Here is a 26063-nt window from a genome sequence, read left to right on the forward strand (position 1 = left end):
ACCACATTAAACATCTGTTTTTATCGATTAAACATGGTGTAATCATCGTTTCTGTCCTTCTTTGAGTTATACTAATAGATGAACTATGAGGTGAGGACTATTTCTTCCTTCTAAAACACCATCAGGAAGTGAAAAAGTTTCTTTGGAGGCTCACAGTTTGCAGAAGTTGATAAAGTAATTATGGAAGCTGCTTGTTATCGATCCACACAAATGTCAATCCGAGATGCAGAACGTTTCCGCAACGATTTGGTTTTTTGTCCACTTTGATACCGAGGGATGAGTAAATAGCAGAAAATGAGGATCTGGTGCAGAGACGCCTGATAAATGTTCCTCTTATTAAACACAATGAGCAGTTAGACAATCAGAAAGATGGAGGGAAGGGAAGTCTATGGAGGCACAAAGACGGCGAAGAGACGTTTAGAAAATGGGGTTGAACTGAGATCGATGGGGGGAAACGGATCAACTGAGGCTGGATCTGGATCTGACGTAAGAAAAGAGCTGAGTGAAACCAGACGTATACTCCTGGAAGGATGTGCAAGAAGAAACGAGTCATTCAGGTTGGTTTGGCCTTAGGTTTAATGCTGCACGAGGAAAACAGGAAGTCCATCTGATGCGTTTCATCTCAGAAGCTTCCTTTGTTCTTTAGAAAACTCCAACAATGAAGCCCCCAACTAGTTGGATAAGTGTTTAATCGTTATTCATTCAAGAAGATCAATCTTGCCTTCATAATTTTCAACAAATGCAGACTTTTCAGCCTCGTAGATGCGACCAAACAAATATGACGAATCGCCAACTGAGTCCAAGTCGTATTCTGAACAGCATGGACACAATCTGGATCAAAATTGATTAACTGGATGTCATCTGGAAGCATAAAGTTTTCCATTTCAAACAACGCACACCATTTATTTTTCAATTTTATAGCAAAAGTATCTGATTTTCAGTCAGATGCTGAACTTTTTGGGTCTTGAAGGCGTCAGAAAAGAGTTGAATGAAACCAGACGTGCACTCCTGGAAGTTCCAGAAGAAATGGGTCATTCAGGTTGGTTTGGCCGTAGGTTGAATGCTGCACGAGGAAAACAGGAAGTCAGGCTGATGCATTTCATCTCAGAAGCTTTCCTTGTTCTTCAGAAAAGTCCAACAATGAAGCGCCTGGATAAGTGTTTAGTCGTTACTCATTCAAGAAGATCAATCTTGGCTACACAATGGAGATTTTTCAGCCTGTAGATGCAACTAGTTGCGCCAAACAAAGATGACGAATTGCCAATTGAGTCCAAGTATCAATCCAATCTGGATCAAAACTGACAAACTGGACATCATCTGACCATCAACAAAACCATCAACAATTCAAAAATGTACAAAGTTTAAGCCGTGCCATTCCGAAAGTTTGAATAGAAGACGACCAGGCTTTTTGGTTCTTGAAGGCTTTTTACCTTCATCCAAGCAATCAAGTTTACTCATACAGCGCCTTATCATGATTCACTGGCAAAGGTTCAAAATTAAGAGGCCTAAAAGAAAAAAATACTAAATACAGCATTCGATTGATTCAGTAATTGCTGAATGACACAGCTAAAGACAGCTGGTTGAAAGACGCTTTTTACCTTTAGAATTATGGCGAAGCGCAGTCAGATGTCTGAACATAAAGAAAATGTTCACTGTGACAAAACAGAGCCGCCCGTATGTAAGATAACAGCAAAAAGAGGCAATATCAAACAGACCGACAATTTCAACTACCTCGGCAGCAAATGTGAAAAGAACAATGCTGGCAACCATCAAATCGAGAAAAATTAAATTCCTAGGACATGTGATGAGGAGGAATAGTATAGAAAATGTTGCAAAGGCAAAATAGAAGGGAAGAAAGCAAAAGGACGCCAGAGAATGACATATATTGACAACATCAATGATTGGACAAATACATCAAATGCCAACATATGACAGAGAAAAGTGGGAAGGCATGGTCGTCAACGCGATTACGCAAGACGCCTAAGAAGAAGAAGCAGTCAGATCATTCTGCACTACTACGAACAGGTTTAAATGCAGAAACATAGCAGTGTTTCTGTGTTTTATTCATTGTTTTTGTGGAGATTTCTTCTGCGAGGAATTACAGTGCCGATAAAAAGTTTTCGCCCCATTTCAAAGGTTGCTTGTCGACACTGAATCGTGGTCAATTAAACTTTTTTTGTGATAACTGACAAAAAAAAACAATTTCCTGCATTCATTCTACCCTCTATTTTACAAGGCTTCGAAGAAATATCCCTACACCATGATACTGCCACCACCATGCTTCACAGTGGGGACGGTGTGTTTGTGATAGTGTGTAGGGTTTGGTGTCCAGCCTACATGGCATCTAGTCAGATGACTACTGCTTCAGATTCTTTACTGTAAGTAGTGGTATCCATTCTCTTAGTTTTACTTAGTTCCTTCCTTTATTAGTAAAGAAAGTTATGGAACAGCATGGTAAATGCGCAAATCACCACACCAATACCAGCAACAACAAAAATCTCCTTTTTAGCTTCATATCATCAGTTATATGTCAGAAATATAAAAGATTATCTACAAGATTTCTCTGGACATTGCTGCATTCATTTTACCATCACCAACCATGCTTCACACTATGATACTGCCACTACCATGCTTTACATCATGATGCTGCCACCACCATGCTTTAACTAATAATGCTGTCACCACCATGCTTTAACTCATGATGCTGCCACCACCATACTTCACATCATGATGCTGCCACCACCATGCTTTAACTAATAATGCTGCCACCACCATGCTTTAACTCATGATGCTGCCACAACCATACTTCACATCATGATGTTGCCACCACCATGCTTCACATAATGATGCTGCCACCACCATGCTTCACATCATGATGCTGCCACAACCATACTTCACATCATGATGCTGCCACCACCATGCTTCACATCATGATGCTGCCACAACCATACTTCACATCATGATGTTGCCACCACCATGCTTCACATAATGATGCTGCCACCACCATGCTTCACATCATGATGCTGCCACAACCATACTTCACATCATGATGCTGCCACCACCATGCTTTAACTAATAATGCTGCCACCACCATGCTATACACTCACGATGCTGCTACCACCATGCTTTAACACATGATGCTACCACCATGCTTTAACACATGATGCTGCCACTATCATGTTACACCTCATGATACTGCCACCACCTTACTTCACATCATGATGCTGCCACCACTATGCTTCACAGTGGGGATAATGTGTTCATAGATCACCAGAAAGTTCACTTCTGGCCTCATCTGACCAAAGAAACTTCCTCCAGTTGACTTCAGAGTCTCCATCCAGCCTTTTAGTGACCTCTAGTTAAGATTTTTTCAACAATGTTTTCCTCAACAGCGGCAGAATGACTCTGAAGTGCAGTCAGACCATTCTCTGCTATGGAGGCTGCATATCTGGCTGGTATAGAGCTGTAACGCAGCAGCAGCAGGGCCATCACGAGCACACAGGAGGAAACCTGATGACAGCAGCAGAAAACAACGGCGGCAGCGGCGATCAACCCGACTGACTCATCTCCCTTTTCACAATCACCTCCCTTCTCATTCCTTTATTCCTCTGTCCTCCCCTTTTCCTGCCTTGTTTGCTGTTTTTTCTGTCTCTCGCCCTCCGTCGTGACAAATTGCATTCAGATTATTACATTTCAGAATAATTGCCAGACGCCTCCGTCTATAGAAACTCACAATACCTACAGCGCTGAGATTCAATTCTTCCACATAAATGGAAGCAATGGGCCGAAGATGCTGCAGAAAGCATCTGCACATCTGTCAATAAGCGGCGTGCTCTCGGTGATCCATCTACGATAGGGGGGTGTTGTTTTTGTTGACGTGATGTACGGCAGGTAAACAGATGGAGGGAGCAGGTCTGCACATGAAACACTGAGCTTTTATTTATGATCTTGTCTCACGCCACAAAGTTTCCGAGCGTGTGGAGAGAGATAGAGGAGCTATTTCAGGATCCCAACGACGCCCCGATGACAGGGCAGATGACACGACGCGGCATCGCAGCGCTGTGATGTCATCGACGCATCACACAGGCCCTTGACTGTATTTCATTACATCCTGATGTTTAAAACTGGTCAGACTATGCAGAAAAAAGACTATTTGCTCCATTCTTTTTACCCTCTACCTTTACAAGCCTTTCATGACCTGCTGCTGAGAAACAACCACACATGATGATGCTGCCACCACCATGCTTCATACCATGATGCTGCCACCACCATGCTTCATGATGATATTTGCAATGATGTGTAGTGTTTGTTATTTTTACATATATTTTGTCTTAGCCTTTCCTAGTCCAGATTAGCTTACCTAACTTATCTTAGCTAATTTGATCTCATTCGTGTTATCTTGTCTTAGCTCATTTATATCTTATTGTAGCTATCTTCTCAACTCATTTTTTTCTTACCTTATTTTAGCTAATTTGATCTTATTTGATCTTATCTGAGCCTATCCTATTCCAGATTAGCTCAGCTATCTTATTTTAGCTTATTTGACCTTATTTTTTTATCCTATTTTAACCTATCCTAGTTTAGCTTAGGTAGCGTATTTTAGCTAATTTGATATTATCTTTTGTCTTACCTTAGCCTATCCTACTCCAGATTAGCTTAGCTAGCTTATTTTTGCTAATTTGACCTCATATGTTATCGTATCTTAGCTTATCCTATTCCAGGTTAGCTCAGGTAGCTTCTTTTAGCTTATTTTATCTTGTTCTCAGTAGCTTGTTTTAGATCATTTATATCTTATTTAAGCTATCTTATCCTAGCTCATTTAAAAAAAAAAATCACTTATTTCATCTTACTGTAGCTCATCTTATTTTATCTCTGCTTGTTTAGGTTATTTTTTTCTTATCTTAATTTAGCTAGCTTATTTTAGCTAATTTGATCTTATCTTTTATCTTATCTCAGCCTACCCTATTCAAAATTAGCTTAGCTAGCTTATCTTAGCTAATTTTATCTCATTCTCAGTAGTTTCTTTATTGAAATAACTTTAAATGTTTTCAAGTGTCTGGGCTGTTTGTTGATGCTCACAATAGCTGATTAAATTGAACTTTTTCTAATAAAGCGTCATCATAAATTTTTATCATTCACTGACCTGCAGCGTTTTGCTTTTTTAAAAGCACAACAGGAATAAAAGTCTCCATTAACGGCCGGCGGCAATCAACACATAATCGCTTAGTTTGTTGAAAGCAATGAAAGCAGCGACTTTGCTGTCATCAGCAGAAGAAGCCTAATGAGAAATAAGTGAGAAATAAAACAAGCTTTAAAGAAACACACCAAACCTCTTCTTCTGAAATGGAAAATGAGCGTTTGTTGCAGGAAGTGTGAAGAAAAATGCAAGTTTTAATAAAAAACTAGAAGTTCAGGAGTGCCTCCACAGCGTTGGTGATTATTAGTTGTCAGCATCCTCATTAGCTGACCTCTGGCTGAGGTGTGGAGGCAAACCCAGCCAGAACCATGAACCTAACGAGCTGCATCATTCTGCTCCTCCACCGAGGTCAGAAAGTTAAAAACATCCCTTCAGATAAACCTCCACAGCTCCTGCTTCACATTTCATTTTCAGTCTGTAGCAGCAGTTCAAAAGTTCCTTTAAAGGTTTTATTTTTTTTATTTGGAGGATGATTCAGCTCCATCAGAGCCAGTAACCCGACAGAACGGTGTTCAGGGTGAAGAAGCCTCCGTCAGGCGCTCTAACCTCTCGGTGGGTATTAACTTATTTATGTGAAACATCACCGAGAGCACAAATGGCTTTAAATTGTAGGAATCCAGAGACCTTGGCTGTCAAAGTGACTACAGCACCACTGATATCACAGCTGTCGGGAGAATCTGGTACCTTGAAAATGTGAAATATTTATTATCTGAGAAGTATCTTCATACTATGAGGCTGTTTTCAGGGTCCTTTAAAGCTCCTACACCGGCTGTAAAAAGTATTTACCCCAGACTAACAAGTTTTACTCTTTTTTGCTTCTTGAAATTGGATTAAGGTCAATTTAATTTGGCTTTGTTCGGACAATAATTTACAAAATTGCGTCATGATGCTGCCACCACCATGCTTCACACTGGGCCTTTGGTTGTAGACGAAAAGCTAGTTCCCCTATCTCAGTGTAGCTTGTTGGTTATTTTAGCTCTAAGCCTATCCTATCAGAGCTTATCTCAGCTTAGCCTAGCTTATTCCATCTTAGCTTAGCGAGCTTATTTTAGCTCATTTATATCTTTCCTTATCTTATTTGATCTTACCTTTGCTCATTTTTGTCTTATCTTAGACCTTCTTATTGCAGCTTACCTTAACTCGGCTTAGCCTAGCTCATGCTATCTTAGGTTAGCTAGCTGATGTTAGCTCATTTATATCTTATCCTCATTCATTTTTTTTCGTATTCTAGACTATCCTATTGTAGTGTACTTTACCTTCTTCTAGCTCATTTTTAGCAGATCTTGGCCTGCTCTATCATAGTTTAGTTTTTCTCAACTTAGCGTAGCTTATTCCACATTAAACTAGCTAGTGTGTTTGAGCTAATTTATATTTTACCCTAGCCCCTTTTTGTTTTATTTTAGTCTGTTCCATTAAAGCATTACTCAGCTTAGCCTAGCTCATTCCATCTTAGCATAGCAAGCTTATCTAGCTCATTTATACATTACCTTTTCTTATCCTAGCTCATTTATATCTCTTGTTAGCCTATGCTATCATAACACCACAGCTAAGTCTGGCTTATTCCATCTTAGCATAGCTAGCTTATATAAGCTCATTTATAGCTTATCTTACTTGACTTTATCTAATCTAATCTCATCTCATTTTTATCTTATCCTATCCTGCCGTAGCTAATCTTAACTTAGCCTAGCTCATTCCATCTTAGCTTAGCTAGCCTATTTTAGCTCATTTATATTTTATCTTACTTTATTTTTATCTTATCCTAGCTCATATTTTAGTTTAGCTTCTTCCATCTTAGCATAGCTAGATTACTTTATCTAACTTTACCTTATGGTAGCTCATTTTTATCTTATACTAGCCTATCATAGCGTACCTCAACTTAGCCTAGCTCATTCCATCTTAGCATAGCTAGCTTATCTACCTGATTTATATCATACCTGACCTTATCCCGGCTCATTTTTAACTTATGTTATCAAATCCTATCATAACGTACCTCAACTTAGCTTAGCATATTCCACCTTAGTTGAGCTACCTTTTCAGCTCCTTTATATCAAATCTTACTTTATCTTATCTTAGCTTATTTTTATCTTATCTTAGCCCTTCTTATTGTAGCTTAGCTTATCTCAGCTTAGTCTACCTTATTCCATCTTAGCATATATTAGCTCATTTATAGCTTATCTTAGCCTATCCCATGACAGCTTATCCTAGTTTCTTCTATCTTAGCATTGCTAGATTACTTTATCTAATTTTACCTCATGTTAGCTCATTTTTATCTTATGTTAGCCTGTCCTATCATAGCTTATCTTCTGTCAACTTAACCTAGCTTATTCCACCTTAGCATAGCTAGTTAGTTCAGCTAGTTATAACATTTCATTGGTTCATTTTGTCTTTAAGCATTTATATTTTATTTTGCATGTGATTGTGTGACTTTTTCACCAGCTGTGACTGTGTATTCTGTTCCGTTCTTTAAATCTCTATTTTTTTAAAAAATATTATCTGAAAGTAGAATGAAATATTTTAGGTTTTAGGAGTTTCATTGAGTCATGGTTGTGGTTTTGATTTCATCTGAGCTCTGCAGCCTTTTTTTCTTTTTCTTTTTTTATCAGTAAAACAACAACAACAGAGTACTGTACATGTGTGTGCACTCCTGAGTAACAAGATAGATGGATTATGACAAAGCAAAGACAGTGTGGAGAGCAAAACACTGCAGGCCTCAAAGTGGGCGGGCGAGGCTGGGAAAGCATGGCAGCGACAGGGAGAGAGAGAATATGAGGACGGACACAGAGATGGATGGTTGAAGCTCTCGGCCTGAAAAATATGAAGAAAACAACGGCGAGGGGAAACAATGAGAGCGAAGGGACATTTTTCCAGAGGGTCTTGTTATACAGAAACCACCGGTGTGTGTTGGACGCCGGGTCACGCAGAGAAACAATCTCTCTCGCAGCAGGTTTCTATTGAGATTTCGTCCAAATTCTCGGCAAGATCCCAGAAAGTGTGAATAATAGGCGACTATTCTCAGCGGAGATACTTAATTAAAAGAGAACTGCACAATAAGTCTATTCAAATGTGCTGCAGCTGGTTTTAAAAAGTTCACATGAAGGAATTATTCTCTTCTCTCCTCAGTGTTTCAACATAAATCATTCGTTTTTAAGTTTTAGGGAGTTTCTGTTGCGTTCAGCTATTATATCTTAGTTTAGCTTATTTTCTTTACAGTAACCCAGATTATTTTAGCTCATTAAATAAAAATCTTATTTGATCTTACCTTAGCATATCTTTGTTTTATAAAGGTTACACTAGCTAGCTTATTTTAGCTAATTTGATCTTATCTTTTAGCCTATCCTGTTCCAGATTATTTCAGCTATCTTATTATTCATATTTAACTCATTTGATCTTCTCTTGTCTCATTTTATCACATTTTGGCTAGCTTATCTCAGCTTGTTTTATCATAGCTTAGCTTGCTTATCTGAAATAATTGCTATCTCTGCTTAGCTTATTTTTGCTCATTTTCTCTCATTTTGGCTAGCTTGTCTTAGCTAATTTTATGTTTTCTCGGGTAGCTTGTTTTAGCTCATTTTATCTTATCTTAGCTAACTTGTTTCAGCTCATTTTATCTTTTCTTGTGCTCATTTACTTTTATTTTAGCTGGATTATCCCAGCTCATTATTATCTTATCTTAGACTATCGTATGGTAGCGTATCTTAGCTTAGCTCATACCAGCTTTTAAGATCTATATCTCTATAAATGTCTGGATGTTGAATGCGTTTGGTGTCTAAATTGAAGCTTAACTTCTTTATTTGATGGGAAATTCAATGAATAATGTCAATTTTCCACCCACCTAATCCTGAATTTAACAAAATAATTCACCAAAATATGTCATGCACTGCTGCTTTTCTGCATGTTTATTGGTGTCTTTGTGTTTTTTATTCTGTATTAATTAGTTTTTCTGCTGCGTCATGCTGCTGAAGGATGCTGAGTCGCCGGTCCACCTCAATGAAACACAAACAGGTGTTTCCTTCAGCAGCAGCGTTTAATTAAGAGCTGCAGCAGACGGTGACAGATAATAATAACCGAGGTGTCGTTTCTGGGAGGCTGCAGGTGATTCAAACTCCCAGATGTGTGCAAACCGTCCACAGCGAGTCTGAAGAGTCTCTGAGGAACAAAAAAAAAAGCTTCAATGGAGTTTTAGTTGAAGGTTAAAGAAGGAAAAGATTCATTTTCTCAGGAGTCCAACTGCAGCTGTGTGCTCTGTAGTTTAACCTTCGACAAAATGAAATATCTTCAAAAAAATGACTCCATTTATCAGCCAGAAACTGTAGAAATTAGAAATAAAAGTTGGATTTTTAACTTTCCTATAGTCCTTGAACTACTCATTTGGGATGATGCTTAAAATTTAGCTAAAAGTGAAACGTTTCCTGTAAAAAACTAAACATTCTGCACTCTTTAGTACAACTTTAAATTGTGTCACATTTTAGTTGTTTTGGGGCTTTTTGTGTTTGTTTTGTGTCATATTTTGGGAATTTTGCGTCTTTTTATGGTCATTTTATACATTTTTTGGTGTTTTGTGTCACATTTTACTCATTTTAATTGTTTTTTGTGGTCATTTTACGCATTTTTTGTGGCTGTTTTTTGTTACACATTGGTCATTGTGGCTTTTTGTGATCATTTTACATCACATTTTTGGAATTTTACTTGTTTGGTGGTCATTTTGCAGCACATTTGGGGAATTTTGCATCTTTTTATGGTCATTTTACGTCACATTTGTGTCATTTAATGCATTTTTTGTGGCTTTTTGTGGTCATTTTGGATCACATTTTGGGAACTGTGCATCTGTTTGTGGTCATCTTGTGTCACATTTATGCATCTTTTGTGACTGTTTTATGTCACATTAAGGTCACTGTGGCTTTTTGTGGTCATTTTATGTTATGTTATTTTTCATCACATTCCGATGACTTTGGGTCATAGTTTGGTCATTTTGTGTCCTATTTTGGTCATTGTGGCTTTTTGTGGTCATTTTAATTGTTTTGTGGTCATTTTGCATCACATTTTGATCATTTTACATCTTTATCATTGTATTTGGTCTTGTTTTGGTCATAGTTTCCTTGTTATTTTTGACTTGTTTTGGTCATATTTTGTCTCTTTTTTTGTTATTTTTGTTGTCTTTTGGTGATTTTTACTCTCCTTATCATCATGCTTTCACTTGTTTTGATCACATTTTGTCTCTTTATTGTTCTTTTTGACTTGTTTTGGTCATATTTTGTCTCTTTTTTTGTTACTTTTGTCTTCTTTTGGTCATATTTAATTTCTTTTTGATATTTTTGTTGTCTTTTGCTGATATTTACTCTCTTTATCATCGTGTTTTCACTTGTTTTTGGTCATATTTTGTCTCTTTCTTTGTTATTTTTGTTGTGTTTTGATCACATTTTGTCTCTTTATTGTTCTTTTTGACTTGTTTTGGTCATATTTAGTCTCTTTTTTTGCTATTTTTGTTGTGTTTTGGTCATATTTACTCTCTTTATCCTCATGTTTTGTCTTGTTTTGATCTTATTTAGTCTCTTTATCATCATATTTTGTCTTGTTTTGATCACATTTTGTCTCTTTATTGTTCTTTTTGACTTGTTTTGGTCATATTTAGTCTCTTTTTTGCTATTTTTGTTGTGTTTTGGTCATATTTACTCTCTTTATCCTCATGTTTTGTCTTGTTTTGATCTTATTTAGTCTCTTTATCATCATATTTTGTCTTGTTTTGATCACATTTTGTCTCTTTATTGTTCTTTTTGACTTGTTTTGGTCATATTTAGTCTCTTTTTTGCTATTTTTGTTGTGTTTTGGTCATATTTACTCTCTTTATCCTCATGTTTTGTCTTGTTTTGATCTTATTTAGTCTTTATCATCATATTTTGTCTTGCTTTGATCACATTTTGTCTCTTTTTCATGATTTTTGTCGTGTTTTGGTCATATTTAGCCTATTTATTAGCATATTTTGTCTCCTTTTGGCCACTTTTTTCTCTTTTTGCTAGCCTTTTGTCGTCTCCTCTCTGCTCTGTGGAAACACTGCCTGCAGTTCAACCTGAATACCTCCTACCAGATCGAGTCTTTGAAGCCGAACCTTCCTGTTCGTCCCCTCAGGTGTTTCTCAGCTTCCTGACTCCAGGTCTGATCTGATGTTTCTGCTGTTTCCTGCTGCTCTCTGATCGTCTCCGTCAGACTTCTGCTCTATCAGCCATCCAAACCACAGCCTACGCCTCGACGAACTCTCCTCAGCGGTTTGTTGGCAGCGACGTGTTGGAGAGGCTGAATGTTTGACAGAACAGGATTACAGCAGGTGTGAAAATCCTCCTCAGGTTGGGTTATTTACGGTAAATATGAGACTCGGTGCTGCTCCTGTTGGTGCTTTATCTCGTATTACATCTTTTTTGGATTTCTACATCTATTTTGGAAAACAAAAATGAGTTGTGATCTGCTCAGAACCAACAGTTTTCATGATGTTTGACAATTTTCTGTTGTCATTTGCATTTAAATTTGGTTGTTTTATGTCTTTTTGTGTTTGTTTTGTCATTTTACATCTTTCTGTGGTCATTTTGTGTCCCATTTTGATTGATTTATGTCTTTCTGTGGTTATTTTGCATCATATTTTGGTCATTTTGTAACTTTTGTTGTCGTTCAGTGTAACATTTTGGTCATCTATTTTTTATGGTCACTTAATGTTTTTTTGTGGTTGTTTTACATCATATTTTGGTCATTTACATCTTTTGTGCTCATTTTGCATCAAATTGTGGTTGTTTTATGTCATTTTGTGTTGGTTTTGAGTGACATTTTTGTAATTTTATGTATTTTTGTGGGTATTTTGTGTTACATTATTGTCGTTTTATATCTTTTGCGGTTGTTTTGTGCTACACTTGGGTTGTTTTACATCGTTTTTAGTCAGTTTTCATCACATCTGGGTCATTTTATGCATTTTTTGTGGTCATTTTGTGTCACATTTTGGGAATTTAGCACCTTTTTCCGATAATTTTGCATCGCATTTGGGTTATTTTAGGTCTTTTTGTGGTCATTTTGTATCTCACACATTTAACGTCTTTTTGTCACTGTTTCATGTCACATTTTTGTTATTTTACATCTTTTTGTGCTCATCTTGCACCAAATTGTGGTCATTTTATGTCTTTTGCAGTTGTTTTGTGTTACACTTGGGTTGTTTTGCATCTTTTTGTGGTCTTTTTATGTCACATTTTGCTCATTTTACTTGTTTCTGTGGTCATTTAATGTCACATTTTGGTAATTTCATGTCTTTCTGTGGTCATTTTGTTTGTTTTTGTGGTCATTTAATATCACATTTAGGTAATTTTTTACTTGTTTTGTGGTCATTTTGTATCATGTTTTGGGGATTCAGCACCTTTTTATGGTAATTTTGCATCACATTTGGGGAATTTCTGTGGTCATTTTGTGTCTCACTCTACTCATCTGAAGTCTTTTTGTTGCTGTTTTGTGTCACATTTTTGACTTTTATGTGGGAAAATAAGAAACTGTGAGCAACTTGCTGCATTAGTCACATCATATTTCAGTTTGAAGCTTCAAAGTGCATGTTTTATGTATTTATAGTGATTAAATTTGTCATCTAGTCTCATAGTTGCCTCCAGTAAAATCCCCAGAAGACTTTAATTAAAGTGTGTCGCTGCTACGAGGACCTACAACACTTCTTTCCTCTGCTGCATCACCAACAACACGTCTGAAGGGATGACGAAGCGTTTTCACGTCGCCTCGGATCACAGCAGCAGCAGCAGCAGCAGCAGCAGCAGCGAGTCGCTCTTCTAGTGTTGGGAGTGAATGAAGAGGAGCCCGGAGCAGGAAGACGACCAGGATTTTAGAGCTGAGTCATGATTCCAGAGCAGGAAGTGGAGCGTGAACGCCACAGAGCTTCCTCCGAGGACGACTTCAGAGACGTCTGAAGGCCAATAAATAGTCTGAGTCCTGATTTCTGCACCGACGCCTTCGATTGTGATGAGCGTCGCTCTCAGAGATCCTATAAGGAGCCTTTAAAGCAACACTGGAACCATATTAGAGGGGTTTCATCTCTGGTTTTAGTCTTCATGCAGCTATTTATGGTCATTTTGTCTCTTTGTGGTTGCTGTTTTTGACCTTTTTTTTTTGTTGATTTAGTGTCTCTATGTGGCCGTTTTTGCAATTGTTTTTGGTTGTTTTTGTCTTTTTATGGCTGTTTTGTGTCACATTTTTGTTTTTATGTCCGTTTGTGGTTGTTTTGTGTCACATTTTTGAAAATGGACTCCTTTTTGAAGTCAATTTGTGCAATATTTTGGTCATTTTATGTCTTTTGGGGTCAGTTTGCAACACGTCGGTTTTATGTGTTTTTGTCGTTTTGTGAAACAATTTAATCATTTTACATCTTTTTATGGTTATTTTGTGCAACATTTTGGTTGTTTTCTGTGTTTATAACCTTTTGATTATTTAGTGTCTCCTTGTGGTTGTGTTGCAGCTGTTTCCAGTTGTTTCTGTTCCAGTTTGGTTCTTTTGTGTCACGTATAGGTTGTTTTTGTCTTTCGGCTGTCATTTTGAGTCCCATTTTGGTCATTTAATGTCTTCTTGTGGCTGTTTTGTGCATTTTTGTGGTTGTTTTTTTTGGTCATTTTATCTCTTTGTGGTCATTGCTTTTGATCTATTTTGTTTGCTTTCCATCTCTTTGTGGTCATTTTGCAGCTGTTTCTTCTTGTTTTTGTTCCATTTTTTTGACTGCTTTGTGTCACATTTTGGTCATTTTATGTCTTTTTGTGGTTGTTTTCTACAACATTTTGGTTGTTTTTGTCTTTTGGTGGTTGCTTTGTGCATTTTTGTGGTTGTGGTTTTTGATCTATTTTCTTGATTTTGTGTTTTTTTTTGTGGTTGTTTAGCAGTTGTTTCCGGTTGTTTTTGTCTTTTTATAGTTGTTTTGTGTCACATTTTGTCCCTTTTGTTTCTTTTTGTGGCTGTCTTGTGTAACATTTTGAGCGAGACATTCTTTTTATTATCTTTGTTAAAGTTTGGTTGCCAATTTGCGTCTCTTTGTGGCTATTTTTGTTCAATTTTTGTCAGTTTGTGTCATGTTAGGGACCTGATCTTTCTGATTTCAGTCATTTTACATACTCTTTGAGTCCATTTTGGATGTTGTGTGTCACATTTTGACTGTTTAGCCTTTTTTTATGACCATTCTTTCTGTTTTTGGTCATTTTGTGTCCCGTGTTGTTAAATTAGTTTCTCTTTGTAGACGCTTTACATCAGGTTCTGAACTGAACCTCCATCTTCCTCCTCTGGTTCTCGTCCAGCTCCAGATCTAAACTCTCCTTTGTGTCTCTTTCTTTTTGCCGTCAAGACTCGGAGGGTTTCTCTTTTTGTTCTTTTGTCCTCCTTCCTTCCTTTCATCGCTTCATTAGCGATGCCGTCCACCAGGACTGAGCTGATGGAGACAAATCCGAGGTGATTAACAGCGATTAAGTGAAACCTCGACTGTAACGTCTCTGATCCTAGAGTTTAGGAGCAAACAGACGGCTGGACGTTTTCCACGCTGGGACTCGTCTTTGTGTTTTATGACTTTAGTGCAGAAAAAAAATATTTAACAGTGACAAAAAGAGTAAAATTTCATATAAAACATTCAGATTAAAGCTTTTTTCCTTCAATTTTATGCATATAGCATGTAAATTCATATTTTTTCCTTTGATTTTATGTATGAAACAAGAAAATTAATATTTTTTCTTTTAATTTTATATATATATAAAACATTTTATGTACAAAACATGTAAATTAATAGTTTTTCCTTAAATTTTATGTACAAAACATATGAATTAATAGTTTTTTCCTTCAGTTTCACACACAAAACATGTAAATTAATAGTTTTTTGACTGTGATTTTACTTGATATTGTCAGTAACACAATAGGAAAACACTGTAAATTAGCTAAATATTTTTTTTGTGAAAAAAACAAGATAAATGGATAATAATGACCATTTTTGTTGATTTACATGAAGTAAAATAGGTTAGAAAAAAACTGATTTTTATAGTTATTTCAATTTATCTCAGTTTTGATAAATACATATATTTAAAAAAACTGGTACAATCACAGAAAAATTGAAGGTAAAGTTTCCTTGAATGTTAACCATATATATATATATATATATATATATATATATATATATATATATATATATATATATATATATATATATATATATATATATATATATATATAAAAAATCAACAATAAATAGAAAAACAGGCCAAACCTGTAAATAACGTCTGATAGAAATTTATGTATTTAAAAAAAAAAAAAACAAAAAAAAACAGTATTTTCTTGTACAATGTGTGAAGGTAATGTTTGTTTAACTGTATTTAAATCAGCATAAATTATTTTTATTTTACAGATATTTGATGTTATTATCACAGATTTGACTGTTTTTAATAATAAAATCTATTTTTTTTCTGCCAGATTTCCTTTTTTTGCAGATTTTTTTTTGCAGTGTCAGTGAATGAGCAACAGGGTTGGTGTGTATCCAGAGTATGTATTTTAGTGGTGAGTTGTGAGAATCGTGGTGTTTGTGTTTATTGAGGTCATTTTCAATTTGCTGTCGGAGGCTTGTTGCCCTGAAGAACATGTAAATAAAACACAAACACTCATCAGCCTGATGAGATTCTGCCAGTCTGAAACCAAAACACTTCGACCTGATTTATTCTGAAGAAGAATAAAAAGATGAAGAAGAAGACATTATTAGATGACATACATAATTTTTCTGAGAAAACATTTTAAATGTCAGTAAAATTACATTTTTTTCTGATTTAAATACAGTAAAAACTGTAATTCTGTAAAACAATGAACTATTATTTGTAAAAGTACAGATTTTTCATGTGTATTTATAGTTTTGAATGTCTAAATTAATACATTTTTCTCTAATTTTACGGGTTATTATCTGTATATTTTACTGTATTTACAAGACATCTGCATTTTAATAATAAAAAGTGATGGTAAATTGTTTAAGGAAAATTAATTAAAAACTAATCAAAATCTGATTTTTTTAATGTCAGTGTGGCATTTTACTAAAACTTAGAGCCTAACTCTGATTATTTCTGGCATTAATAGTAATAAATGAGGTAAACAAGCAAAAATAAAGACTTTAAACAGATTATTTTGTTGCATTTTACCTGATAAATGGCTACGTTGTCATCTTTTCTATAGAATAGAGAATACAAGGTGGTGTAAGGAGAGAAACCAGGAACACATTAAACGTGTCATACAAACACATTAATAACACGCTTCAGGTGTGAAATGTCCACCAATGTGTTAATTAGTTGATAATGATTCACAGTCTGCTGACGGTGGAGAGATGCTAACACAGAAACAGACTCATCTACAGACCTAATAATCTAAAATATTAGCTTAAAAAGAGACGCTAACACAGAAACAGACTCATCTACAGACCTGATGATCTAAATATTAGCTTAAAAAGAGATGCTAACACAGAAACAGACTCATCTACAGACCTGATAATCTAAAATATTAGCTTCAAAAGAGACGCTAACACAGAAACAGACTCATCTACAGACCTAATAATCTAAAATATTAGCTTCAAAAGAGACGCTAACACAGAAACAGACTCATCTACAGACCTGATGATGTAAATATCAGCTTAAAAAGAGATGCTAACACAAAGAGACTCATCTACAGACCTGATGATCTAAATATTAGCTTAAAAAGAGATGCTAATACAGAAACAGACTCATCTACAGACCTGAAGATGTAAATATTAGCTTAAAAAGAGACGCTAACACAGAAACAGACATCTACAGACCTGATGATGTAAATATTAGCTTAAAAAGAGATGCTAACACAAAGAGACTCATCTACAGACCTGATGATCTAAATATTAGCTTAAAAAGAGATGCTAATACAGAAACAGACTCATCTACAGACCTGAAGATGTAAATATTAGCTTAAAAAGAGACGCTAACACAGAAACAGACTCATCTACAGACCTGAAGATGTAAATATTAGCTTAAAAAGAGATGCTAACACAAAGAGACTCATCTACAGACCTGATGATCTAAATATTAGCTTAAAAGAGATGCTAACGCAGAAACACACATCCTGGTGACGAACAGAGTTTGTCCTCGAACAGTTAGCATGGAAGCTAATGTTAGCATATAGCGTGCTAACTTCATCACACTGGGACACCGAAAGAACAAAGCTTAGTATTTAGCATTTAGCACACGCTAATGCTAAAGCTATATCCAAATACAGGAGCTGCAACCTTTGGTTTTGGGTCATATTTAGCCTCTTTATGGTCATAATTAGTCTCTTTATGGTCATATTTTGCTTAGTTTTGGTCATATTTGGTCTCTTTATGATCATATATTGTGTCTTTATTGCCATATTTTGTCTGTTTATGGTTATATTTGGTCACACAACCAGACTGCTGCACTGCTAAAGTTCCTCAGGGAAGCTTCAGGTGGACTAAGAGTCAACAGATGAAAAGAAAGAAGTTTCAGCAGGTTTCCATGACATCACTGCAGACAGCATCCTCCATTCTGCAGCACTAATGAACCACACACACACTGAACACACACTGAACACACACACTGAACACACACACTGAACACACACACGTTGTTTCCCTGACTCCAGAGGACTATCCTTCTGTCCTGGAGACTCTCCAACCTTCACCATCACTACAACTAAACACACGTGGAGATTTACATCATAAAGATGTGTGTTTGTCCTCATAAGAATACCAAAGTGTGACTGTGTGAACACATCCAGGTCCTCACAACACGAAGAACACACAACACATTCATTTCAATTGTTTACTGTCTCTTTATGGTCACATTTTATGTCTTTTTGGTCATTTTTAATCTATTTTAAGCCATATTTAGTCTCTTTTTGTCATATTTGTCTATTGTTGGTCAGATTTTGTCTGTTTACCTTCATATTTTGTGTTTTTTTGTGGTAATTTTAAGTCTTTTATTTATTTATTTTTTTTGCTTTTCATAACAGTGACAAAAAAATAACTGTTTTGCCTCTTTATGGTCATATTTTGTGTATTTTGGTCATATTTGTCTACTTTTTGTCAGATTTAGTTTGTTTATCATTATATTTTTTGTCTTTTTTGGTAATTTTTAGTCTCTTTCTGGTCATATTTATCTATTGTTGGTCAGGTTTTGTCTGTTTATCATCATATGTTGTGCTTTTTATGTTATTTTTTAGTCTCTTTTTGATCATATTTCGTCTTTTTTTGGTCATATCTATTCTTTTTATGGGCATATTTAGTCTCTTTTGGTCAAATTTTGTATTGCTAGGATGATATTTTCTTTCTTTGTGGTCATATTTGTTGGTTTTATTGTCGTATATTCTCATTTTGTGGTCATATTTCATCTGTCATTGTAAATTATTTCTCTTTGATCATATGTTGCCCTTTTTCACAGTTTTTGACTCTTTTTTTTCTCGTTATTGTTATATTTTGGTCACTTTGGACAATATTGTATTATTTGGTCATATTTTATTTCTTTCTGGTCATATTTTGTCTTTTTTGTACATATTTGGTCTCTTTTGGTCATATTTATCTATTGTTGGTCAGGTTTTGTCTGTTTATCATCATATTTTGTGTCCTTTTTTGTTAATTTTTAGTCTCTTTATGGTCACATCTGACATCTTTTTGGTCATTTCTAATCTATTTAAGGCCACATTTTACCTCTTTATGGTCATATTTGTCTAGTTTAGTCCGATTTTGTCTGTTTATCCTCATATTTTGTGTCTTTTTGGTCATATTTGTTTCTTTTGGTCATATGTAGTCTTTTTATGGTCATATTTTTTCTCTTTTTAGTCAAATTGTGTTTCTTTTGGTCAAATTTTGTTTCTCTGTGGTCATATTTTGTTTTTTTGGGTCATATTTTCTTTCTTTTTGGTCATATCTATTGGTTTTACTGTCATATATTCTCACTTTGTAGTTACATTTCATCTGTTTATCATCATATTTTATCTCTTTATGATCATTTTTTGTCTCTTTTTGGTCTCTATTTGGTAATATATATTGTATTATTCAGTCATATTTCGTCTTTTTGGTTCATATTTGGTCTCTTTTAGGTAATTTGTAGTCTCCTTTGGTCATATTTGTGTATTGTAGGTCAGGTTTTGTCTGTTTATCATTGTATTTGTTGTCTTTTTTGTTAATTTTCAGTCTCTTTATGGTCATATTTAGTCGCTATATGGTTATATTTGGTCTCTTAGGTAAAATAGTATTATTTGGTCATATTTTATCTGTTTTTGGTCAAATTTGGTGTTTTTGGTTCATATTTTTGGCGCTTTAAGGACATTTGTAGCCTCATTTGGTCATATTTTGCCTCTTTTTTGTTGGTTTTGTGTGTGTGTGTGTGTGTGTGTGTGTGTTATTTTGTGTGTTTTCATGTGTGTGAAGGTTAGAGGTGGATCAGTGCAGCAGAACTGAGTCACACACTCGAGCACACAGCAGCTGAATAAGTCAAAAAGACACACACACACGCACGCACGCACGCACGCACACACACACACACACACACACACACACACACACACACACACACACACACACACACACACACACACACCCAGCGCTCACCTCGGTCAAACGAGTTTTTCTTTATTAAATGTTTAAATTCTCTGCATCATTATTTTACAGATATTTGTTTTTATCCTAAAGCAACTATTAAGGTGGAATTTTTTTCACAGATGTTGCTCAGTGCGTCTTAAATATTATTACAGCAGCTCTGAACTCTTTATTTGCTGACTGGATCTTCTAGCGCTTAAGAAACGTTCATGAATTCCACCTAAATTAAGCAAACCTCTATTTTTGTATTTCCTAAAGTGCAGGAACAGACGGTGAAGCGTTTAAACCACCTTAAAATAACTAATTATTAGAAATCTATATTTAAATTTTTGCTGTTTTATCACCAACAGTCTGCAGGTTATTGCTAAAACTACACAGTAAGGCAACAGGTTTTCTCTGGAAGCCGAACGAATACACAAAAACAACACAACACACAGTACAGTGTGTACTGTAACGGGTACTCTGAGTGTGTATCTGTGGGTTTTACTACAGTCTGCGTTACCGTGGCGATAGATAACAGCAAGTAGAAACCAGCAGCTGTCAACATCTGACACTGTTTATCTCCCAGTCACACATCAGATCAATAATTCACACACGCACGCACGCACGCACGCGCGCACACACACACACACACACACACACACACACACACACACACAACAGCAGACAGACTCCTGATCCAAACACTAAAAGGTGTAATTACAAACTAAGATAAATGTGTCAGCAGGTCTACTCAGTTAATGTGATGGATCACCACGGTAACGGATGCTGCACAGCTACATCACCATGGTAACTGCTAGATCACCAAGGTAACTGATGTTGGACAATGAGATACCATGGCAAATGATGCTGCAGAGTTAGATAACCATGGTAACTGATGCTATACAGCTACATCGCCTCGGTAACTGATGCTGTACAGCTACATCGCCTCGGTAACTGATGCTGTACAGCTACATCGCCTCGGTAACTGATGCTGTACAGCTACATCGCCTCGGTAACTGATGCTGTACAGCTACATCGCCTCGGTAACTGATGCTATACAGCTACATCGCCTCGGTAACTGATGCTGTACAGCTACATCGCCTCGGTAACTGATGCTGTACAGCTACATCGCCTCGGTAACTGATGCTGTACAGCTACATCGCCTCGGTAACTGATGCTATACAGCTACATCGCCTCGGTAACTGATGCTATACAGCTACATCGCCTCGGTAACTGATGCTATACAGCTACATCGCCACGGTAACTGATGCTATACAGCTACATCACCTCGGTAACTGATGCTATACAGCTGTATCTCCATGGTAACTGATGCTACCCGGTAAGATCACCATGGCAACGGATGCTGGATAGATACATATCCATGGTAACTGGTGCCTCACAGATTTATCACCATGGCAAGTGAAGATGGACAACCACATCACCATGGTAACCAATGCTACGCTGTAAAATCACCACAGTAACTGATGATGCACAGCCAAATCACAATAGCAACCAATGCTACACAGCTTTATTGCCACGGAAACTGAAGATGAGCAACTAGATCTCCATGGTAACTGATGCTGCACAGTTAGGTCACCATGGTAATGGATGCTGTACAGCTATTTAAAAAACAGTACAAAGATTCCAGATAAATTAAATTCATTAAAATATCTACAACATGAACAATTAAAGACGTTTCAACTCATTTCAGTTTCTGTTCTTCTATATTTGACACCATAATTTTCAGTTCTTTGCAAATATAAATATAAATGTCAGAATACTGGTTATCTGTCTCCATGGTAACACAAACTAGATATAAACCCCAAAGAACTCACAATAGTTGACCTGGAGTTCATAAAGAACCGTTCAGAATCAAAGCAATAAAACCGAAATCAACTTTTCTTTGATATTATTGATGCCACTTCTAAACCAATCAGCTGTTGAACTTCTAAAACTAATGTCTGGACTCAACAACAACAACAACAACAACAAAAAGTGTTGACCAGCTTAGATCAGGTGAACATCTGCACCAGCGGAAGCGACTCTGAAACAACTTGTTCTAGAAAACAACTCACTTTTTCTACTTTTTCTCGTTTTCTCACTGATTAAATCCATCAGCTTCCATCATTCATCCTCTTCGTACATCCAGATCTGTAATTATTCATCCTCCATAAAAAACATCCCATCCGTCTCTAAAAGCCGACATCAGCTGGATGTTTTCACAGCAGTCTGGCTTCTTCACGTCCAGCTGCTAATGGAGTTTATCCACCAGAAACAACCAAAACACACCAACCACCCAACATTTAGCTCATAAAACACATCAACAAACAGCAGAAACACACCAACAAACCCAACATTTAGTTTATAAAATACAAACACAGCATTTAGTTGATGAAACAGAAACAGAAACCAGCATTTAGTTCATAAACACACCAACAAACCAGCAGAAACACACCAACAAACCCGTTTAGGTCATAAAACACCAACAAACCTGACGTTTAGTTCATAAAATATAAACAGAACCAACATTTAGCTCATAAAACACACCAACAGACCAGCAGAAACACACTAACAAACCCAACGTTTAGGTCATAAAATACAAACACACCAGCATTTAGTTAATAAAACAAACAGAAACCAGCATTTAGTTCATAAAACATCAACAAGTCCAACATTTAGCTCATAAAATAGAAACAAACTCAACATTTAGCTCATAAAATAGAAACAAACCCAACATTTAGCTCATAAAATAGAAACAAACCCAACATTTAGCTCATAAAATAGAAACAAACCCAATGTTTAGCTCAAAAAATAGAAAGAAACTTAACGTTTAGCTCATAAAACACCAACAAACCCAATGTTTACCTCATAAAAGACCAACAAACCCAACATTTAGCTCATAAAATAGAAACAAACCCAACGTTTAGCTCATAAATAGAAACAAACCCAATGTTTAGCTCATAAAACACCAACAAACCCAATGTTTACCTCATAAAAGACCAACAAACCCAACATTTAGCTCATAAAATAGAAACAAACCCAATGTTTAGCTCAAAAAATAGAAAGAAACTTAACGTTTAGCTCATAAAACACCAACAAACCCAACGCTTAGCTCATAAAGTAGAAACAAACCCAAAGTTTAGCTCATAAAACACCAACAAACCCAATGTTTACCTCATAAAAGACCAACAAACCCAACATTTAGCTCATAAAATAGAAACAAACCCAACGTTTAGCTCATAAATAGAAACAAACCCAATCTTTAGCTCAAAAAATAGAAAGAAACTTAATGTTTAGCTCATAAAACACCAACAAACCCAACGCTAAGCTCATAAAGTAGAAACAAACCCAACGTTTAGCTCATAAAACACCAACAAACCCAATGTTTACCTCATAAAAGACCAACAAACCCAACATTTAGCTCATAAAATAGAAACAAACCCAACGTTTAGCTCATAAATAGAAACAAACCCAATGTTTAGTTCAAAAAACACCAAAAAACCCAACGTTTAGCTCATAAAACGCCAACGGAACCCGCGTTTATTTGATAAAATAAGAACAGAAACCAGCATTTAGTTCATTGGTAACAGAAAGCATCTCAGACCTGCTGGATGAAGGTGTGGGCTCCATGAGGACTCAGCAGCAGGATGGCTCTTCTCAACGTGTCCCGGTAGCGGTTGAGCTCCTCGGTCCTCATGGTGGTGAACAGGTTGGTGAAGACCTTACTGATGTTCCTGTCCACCCTCTGCAGAGCCACGTCCACGCCCTGCCGGGACGTCTGGTCCAGGAAACCCTGCAGCCCCCGGATATCTGAGGCAGGACAACGGAGGAGAAGAGTCAGAATATACAGAGGAAACTAGAAGATACTGGGAGGTTTGCACAGTATGAACAATGTTTATGGATTATTAGGGATGTTTGCAGAGAAATGAATACCATCTGATACCAAAAACACACAAAATTCCACTTTTTCTTTCCGTAAATACAGATAAAAAGCAGCTACAGGTCATGAAATACAGCTTGAAACAGCAAAATGTGAGTAAAAGCTGTATTTTTCTGCATCAAGCGGATAAGAAAAGAGAATAAAGAGTCAAAAAATATGGACAAAACAAGAAGATACTGGAAAATTTGCACAGAAAAAATATCGATTTTTGTATTATTACGGACGTTTGCAGAGAAATAAACACAATTTAATATCAAAAACACACAAAATTCAACTTATTCTTTCCATAAATAAAGATAAAAAGCTCCTCCAGTTCATGAAATCCAGCTAAAGCCAGCAGAATATGTTAAAAAATGTGAGTAAAAGCTGCATTTCTCTGCATCAAGCTGGCAAAAGAGTCCAGTTTAGACACGAAATAAGAAGATAGCAGAAAGTTTGCACAGAGGAAAGAATTTATATATAATATTAAGGATGTTTGCAGAGAAATTACTGCAATCTGATATCAAAAATAAACAAAAATAAGTCATGAAATCCAGCTAAAAACAGCAGAATATGTTAAAAATGTGAGAAAATGCTGCATTTTTCTGCATCAGATTGATTTTTTTTAGCCTCCCGAAGTATCAACGTTGAAGAAAAAATATTGTTTACCACAACTTTTCATTTATTTTTGGAAATATTTTAAGCAAAGCTGCCAAGCTTTTACTTTGATGAGAGCAATACTATTGTGAGAACCAGCTGGCAAACCTCCAGATAGGCCAGTTGGTAATGACTCATATTTGTGAGTTTTTCAGAGACATCTTTTGGGGGATTTTTAAAAAGTAAAAGCAGGCAGAATGTTGTTGTTAACATGGGTTCGAGCAGATTTCTTGCTAATGTTGACTGTCAGGCTGATTTGATCAGCTGATTTCACATAAAATCAAACAAATATGGGAAAAAAAACTCCCAAACCTCCTCAGAACCACCACCACCACATACAGAGCCAGTGAAAGGTTCAAATATGCAGGGAAAAACATCCCAAGTCACTACCAAAAAGTACCAAAATGACCACAAAACAGGTGTAATTGTGACAAAAACTCAAATTTGTCACAAAAAACTTGCAAAATGATCCCAAAAAGAGCCAAAATTACTCTGAAACGTTCAAATTTGCCAGCAAAAACATGGAATATCACCATGAAAACAGCCAAATTTACCATGAAAAGGACAAAAACTACCATAAAACAGGTGAAATTATGCCAAAAACTAAAATTTGGCACAAAAAACATGCAAAATCACCACAAAACGGCCAAAATTACCACAAAACGGCCAAAATTACTACAAAAAGACACAAAATCACCCCAAAAAGAGCCAAAATTGTGAAAAACTGCAACTGAAATAATTAAAAATGCTGGAAAATAACTACAAAAATGGCCAAAATTACCACAAACAGAAACAAAATCACCCCAAACATAGGCAAAACTACCCTGAAAGGTTCAAATATGCCAAGCAAAAATCACCACAAAAGTACCAAAACTACCACAAAACAGGTGAAATTATGACAAAAACTCAAAATCAGCACAAAAATATCAACCAAATAGGACTAAAGTGCCTCCTTGACTTCCTCAGAACATCTGGTTCTTCATCTCCAGTAACTTTATCAATGATCAGAGTTCTACCTTCATACTGGGAATATTTCCGGATTTCCAGGTCCTTGAAGTGCATAGAGGAGAACGTCCCCTGGAGAAAGTTCTAGAGTAGACCTACCGACAACTGGTCTATTCTAGAACATTCTACAGTTGTCGGTAGGTCTATTGTAGAACTTTCTCCAGTTGTCGGTTGGTCTACTCTAGAACCTTCTACACTTGTCGGTAGGTCTACTCTAGAACATTCTACAGTTGTCGGTTGGTCTACTCTAGAACTTTCTCCAGTTGTCGGTAGGTCTACTCTAGAACTTTCTCCAGTTGTCGGTTGGTCTACTCTAGAACTTTCTCCAGTTGTCGGTAGGTCTACTCTAGAACCTTCTACACTTGTCGGTAGGTCTACTCTAGAACTTTCTCCAGTTGTCGGTTGGTCTACTCTAGAACTTTCTCCAGTTGTCGGTAGGTCTACTCTAGAACTTTCTCCAGTTGTCGGTTGGTCTACTCTAGAACTTTCTCCAGTTGTCGGTAGGTCTACTCTAGAACCTTCTACACTTGTCGGTAGGTCTACTCTAGAACTTTCTCCAGTTGTCGGTTGGTCTACTCTAGAACTTTCTCCAGTTGTTGGTTGGTCTACTCTAGAACCTTCTACACTTGTCGGTAGGTCTACTCTAGAACTTTCTCCAGTTGTCGGTAGGTCTACTCTAGAACTTTCTCCAGTTG

The 26063-nt window shown here is 36.3% G+C and overlaps 1 protein-coding gene across 3 annotated transcripts in view; it reads right to left on the reverse strand.

Annotated features, from left to right (window-relative positions):
* grid1b (glutamate receptor, ionotropic, delta 1b) overlaps nucleotides 1-26063 on the reverse strand; it is a 693674-nt gene that overhangs the window by 180750 nt on the left and 486861 nt on the right. For all 3 annotated transcript variants that reach the window (XM_055004576.1, XM_055004575.1, XM_055004577.1), the window contains one exon: nucleotides 23392-23597. In XM_055004576.1, coding sequence (XP_054860551.1) covers nucleotides 23392-23597 — 206 coding nt within the window. The remainder of the gene's footprint in view (nucleotides 1-23391; nucleotides 23598-26063) is intronic.

The sequence above is a fragment of the Amphiprion ocellaris genome, chromosome 18 (genome assembly GCF_022539595.1).
Source record: "Amphiprion ocellaris isolate individual 3 ecotype Okinawa chromosome 18, ASM2253959v1, whole genome shotgun sequence".
NCBI lineage: Eukaryota > Metazoa > Chordata > Actinopteri > Pomacentridae > Amphiprion > Amphiprion ocellaris.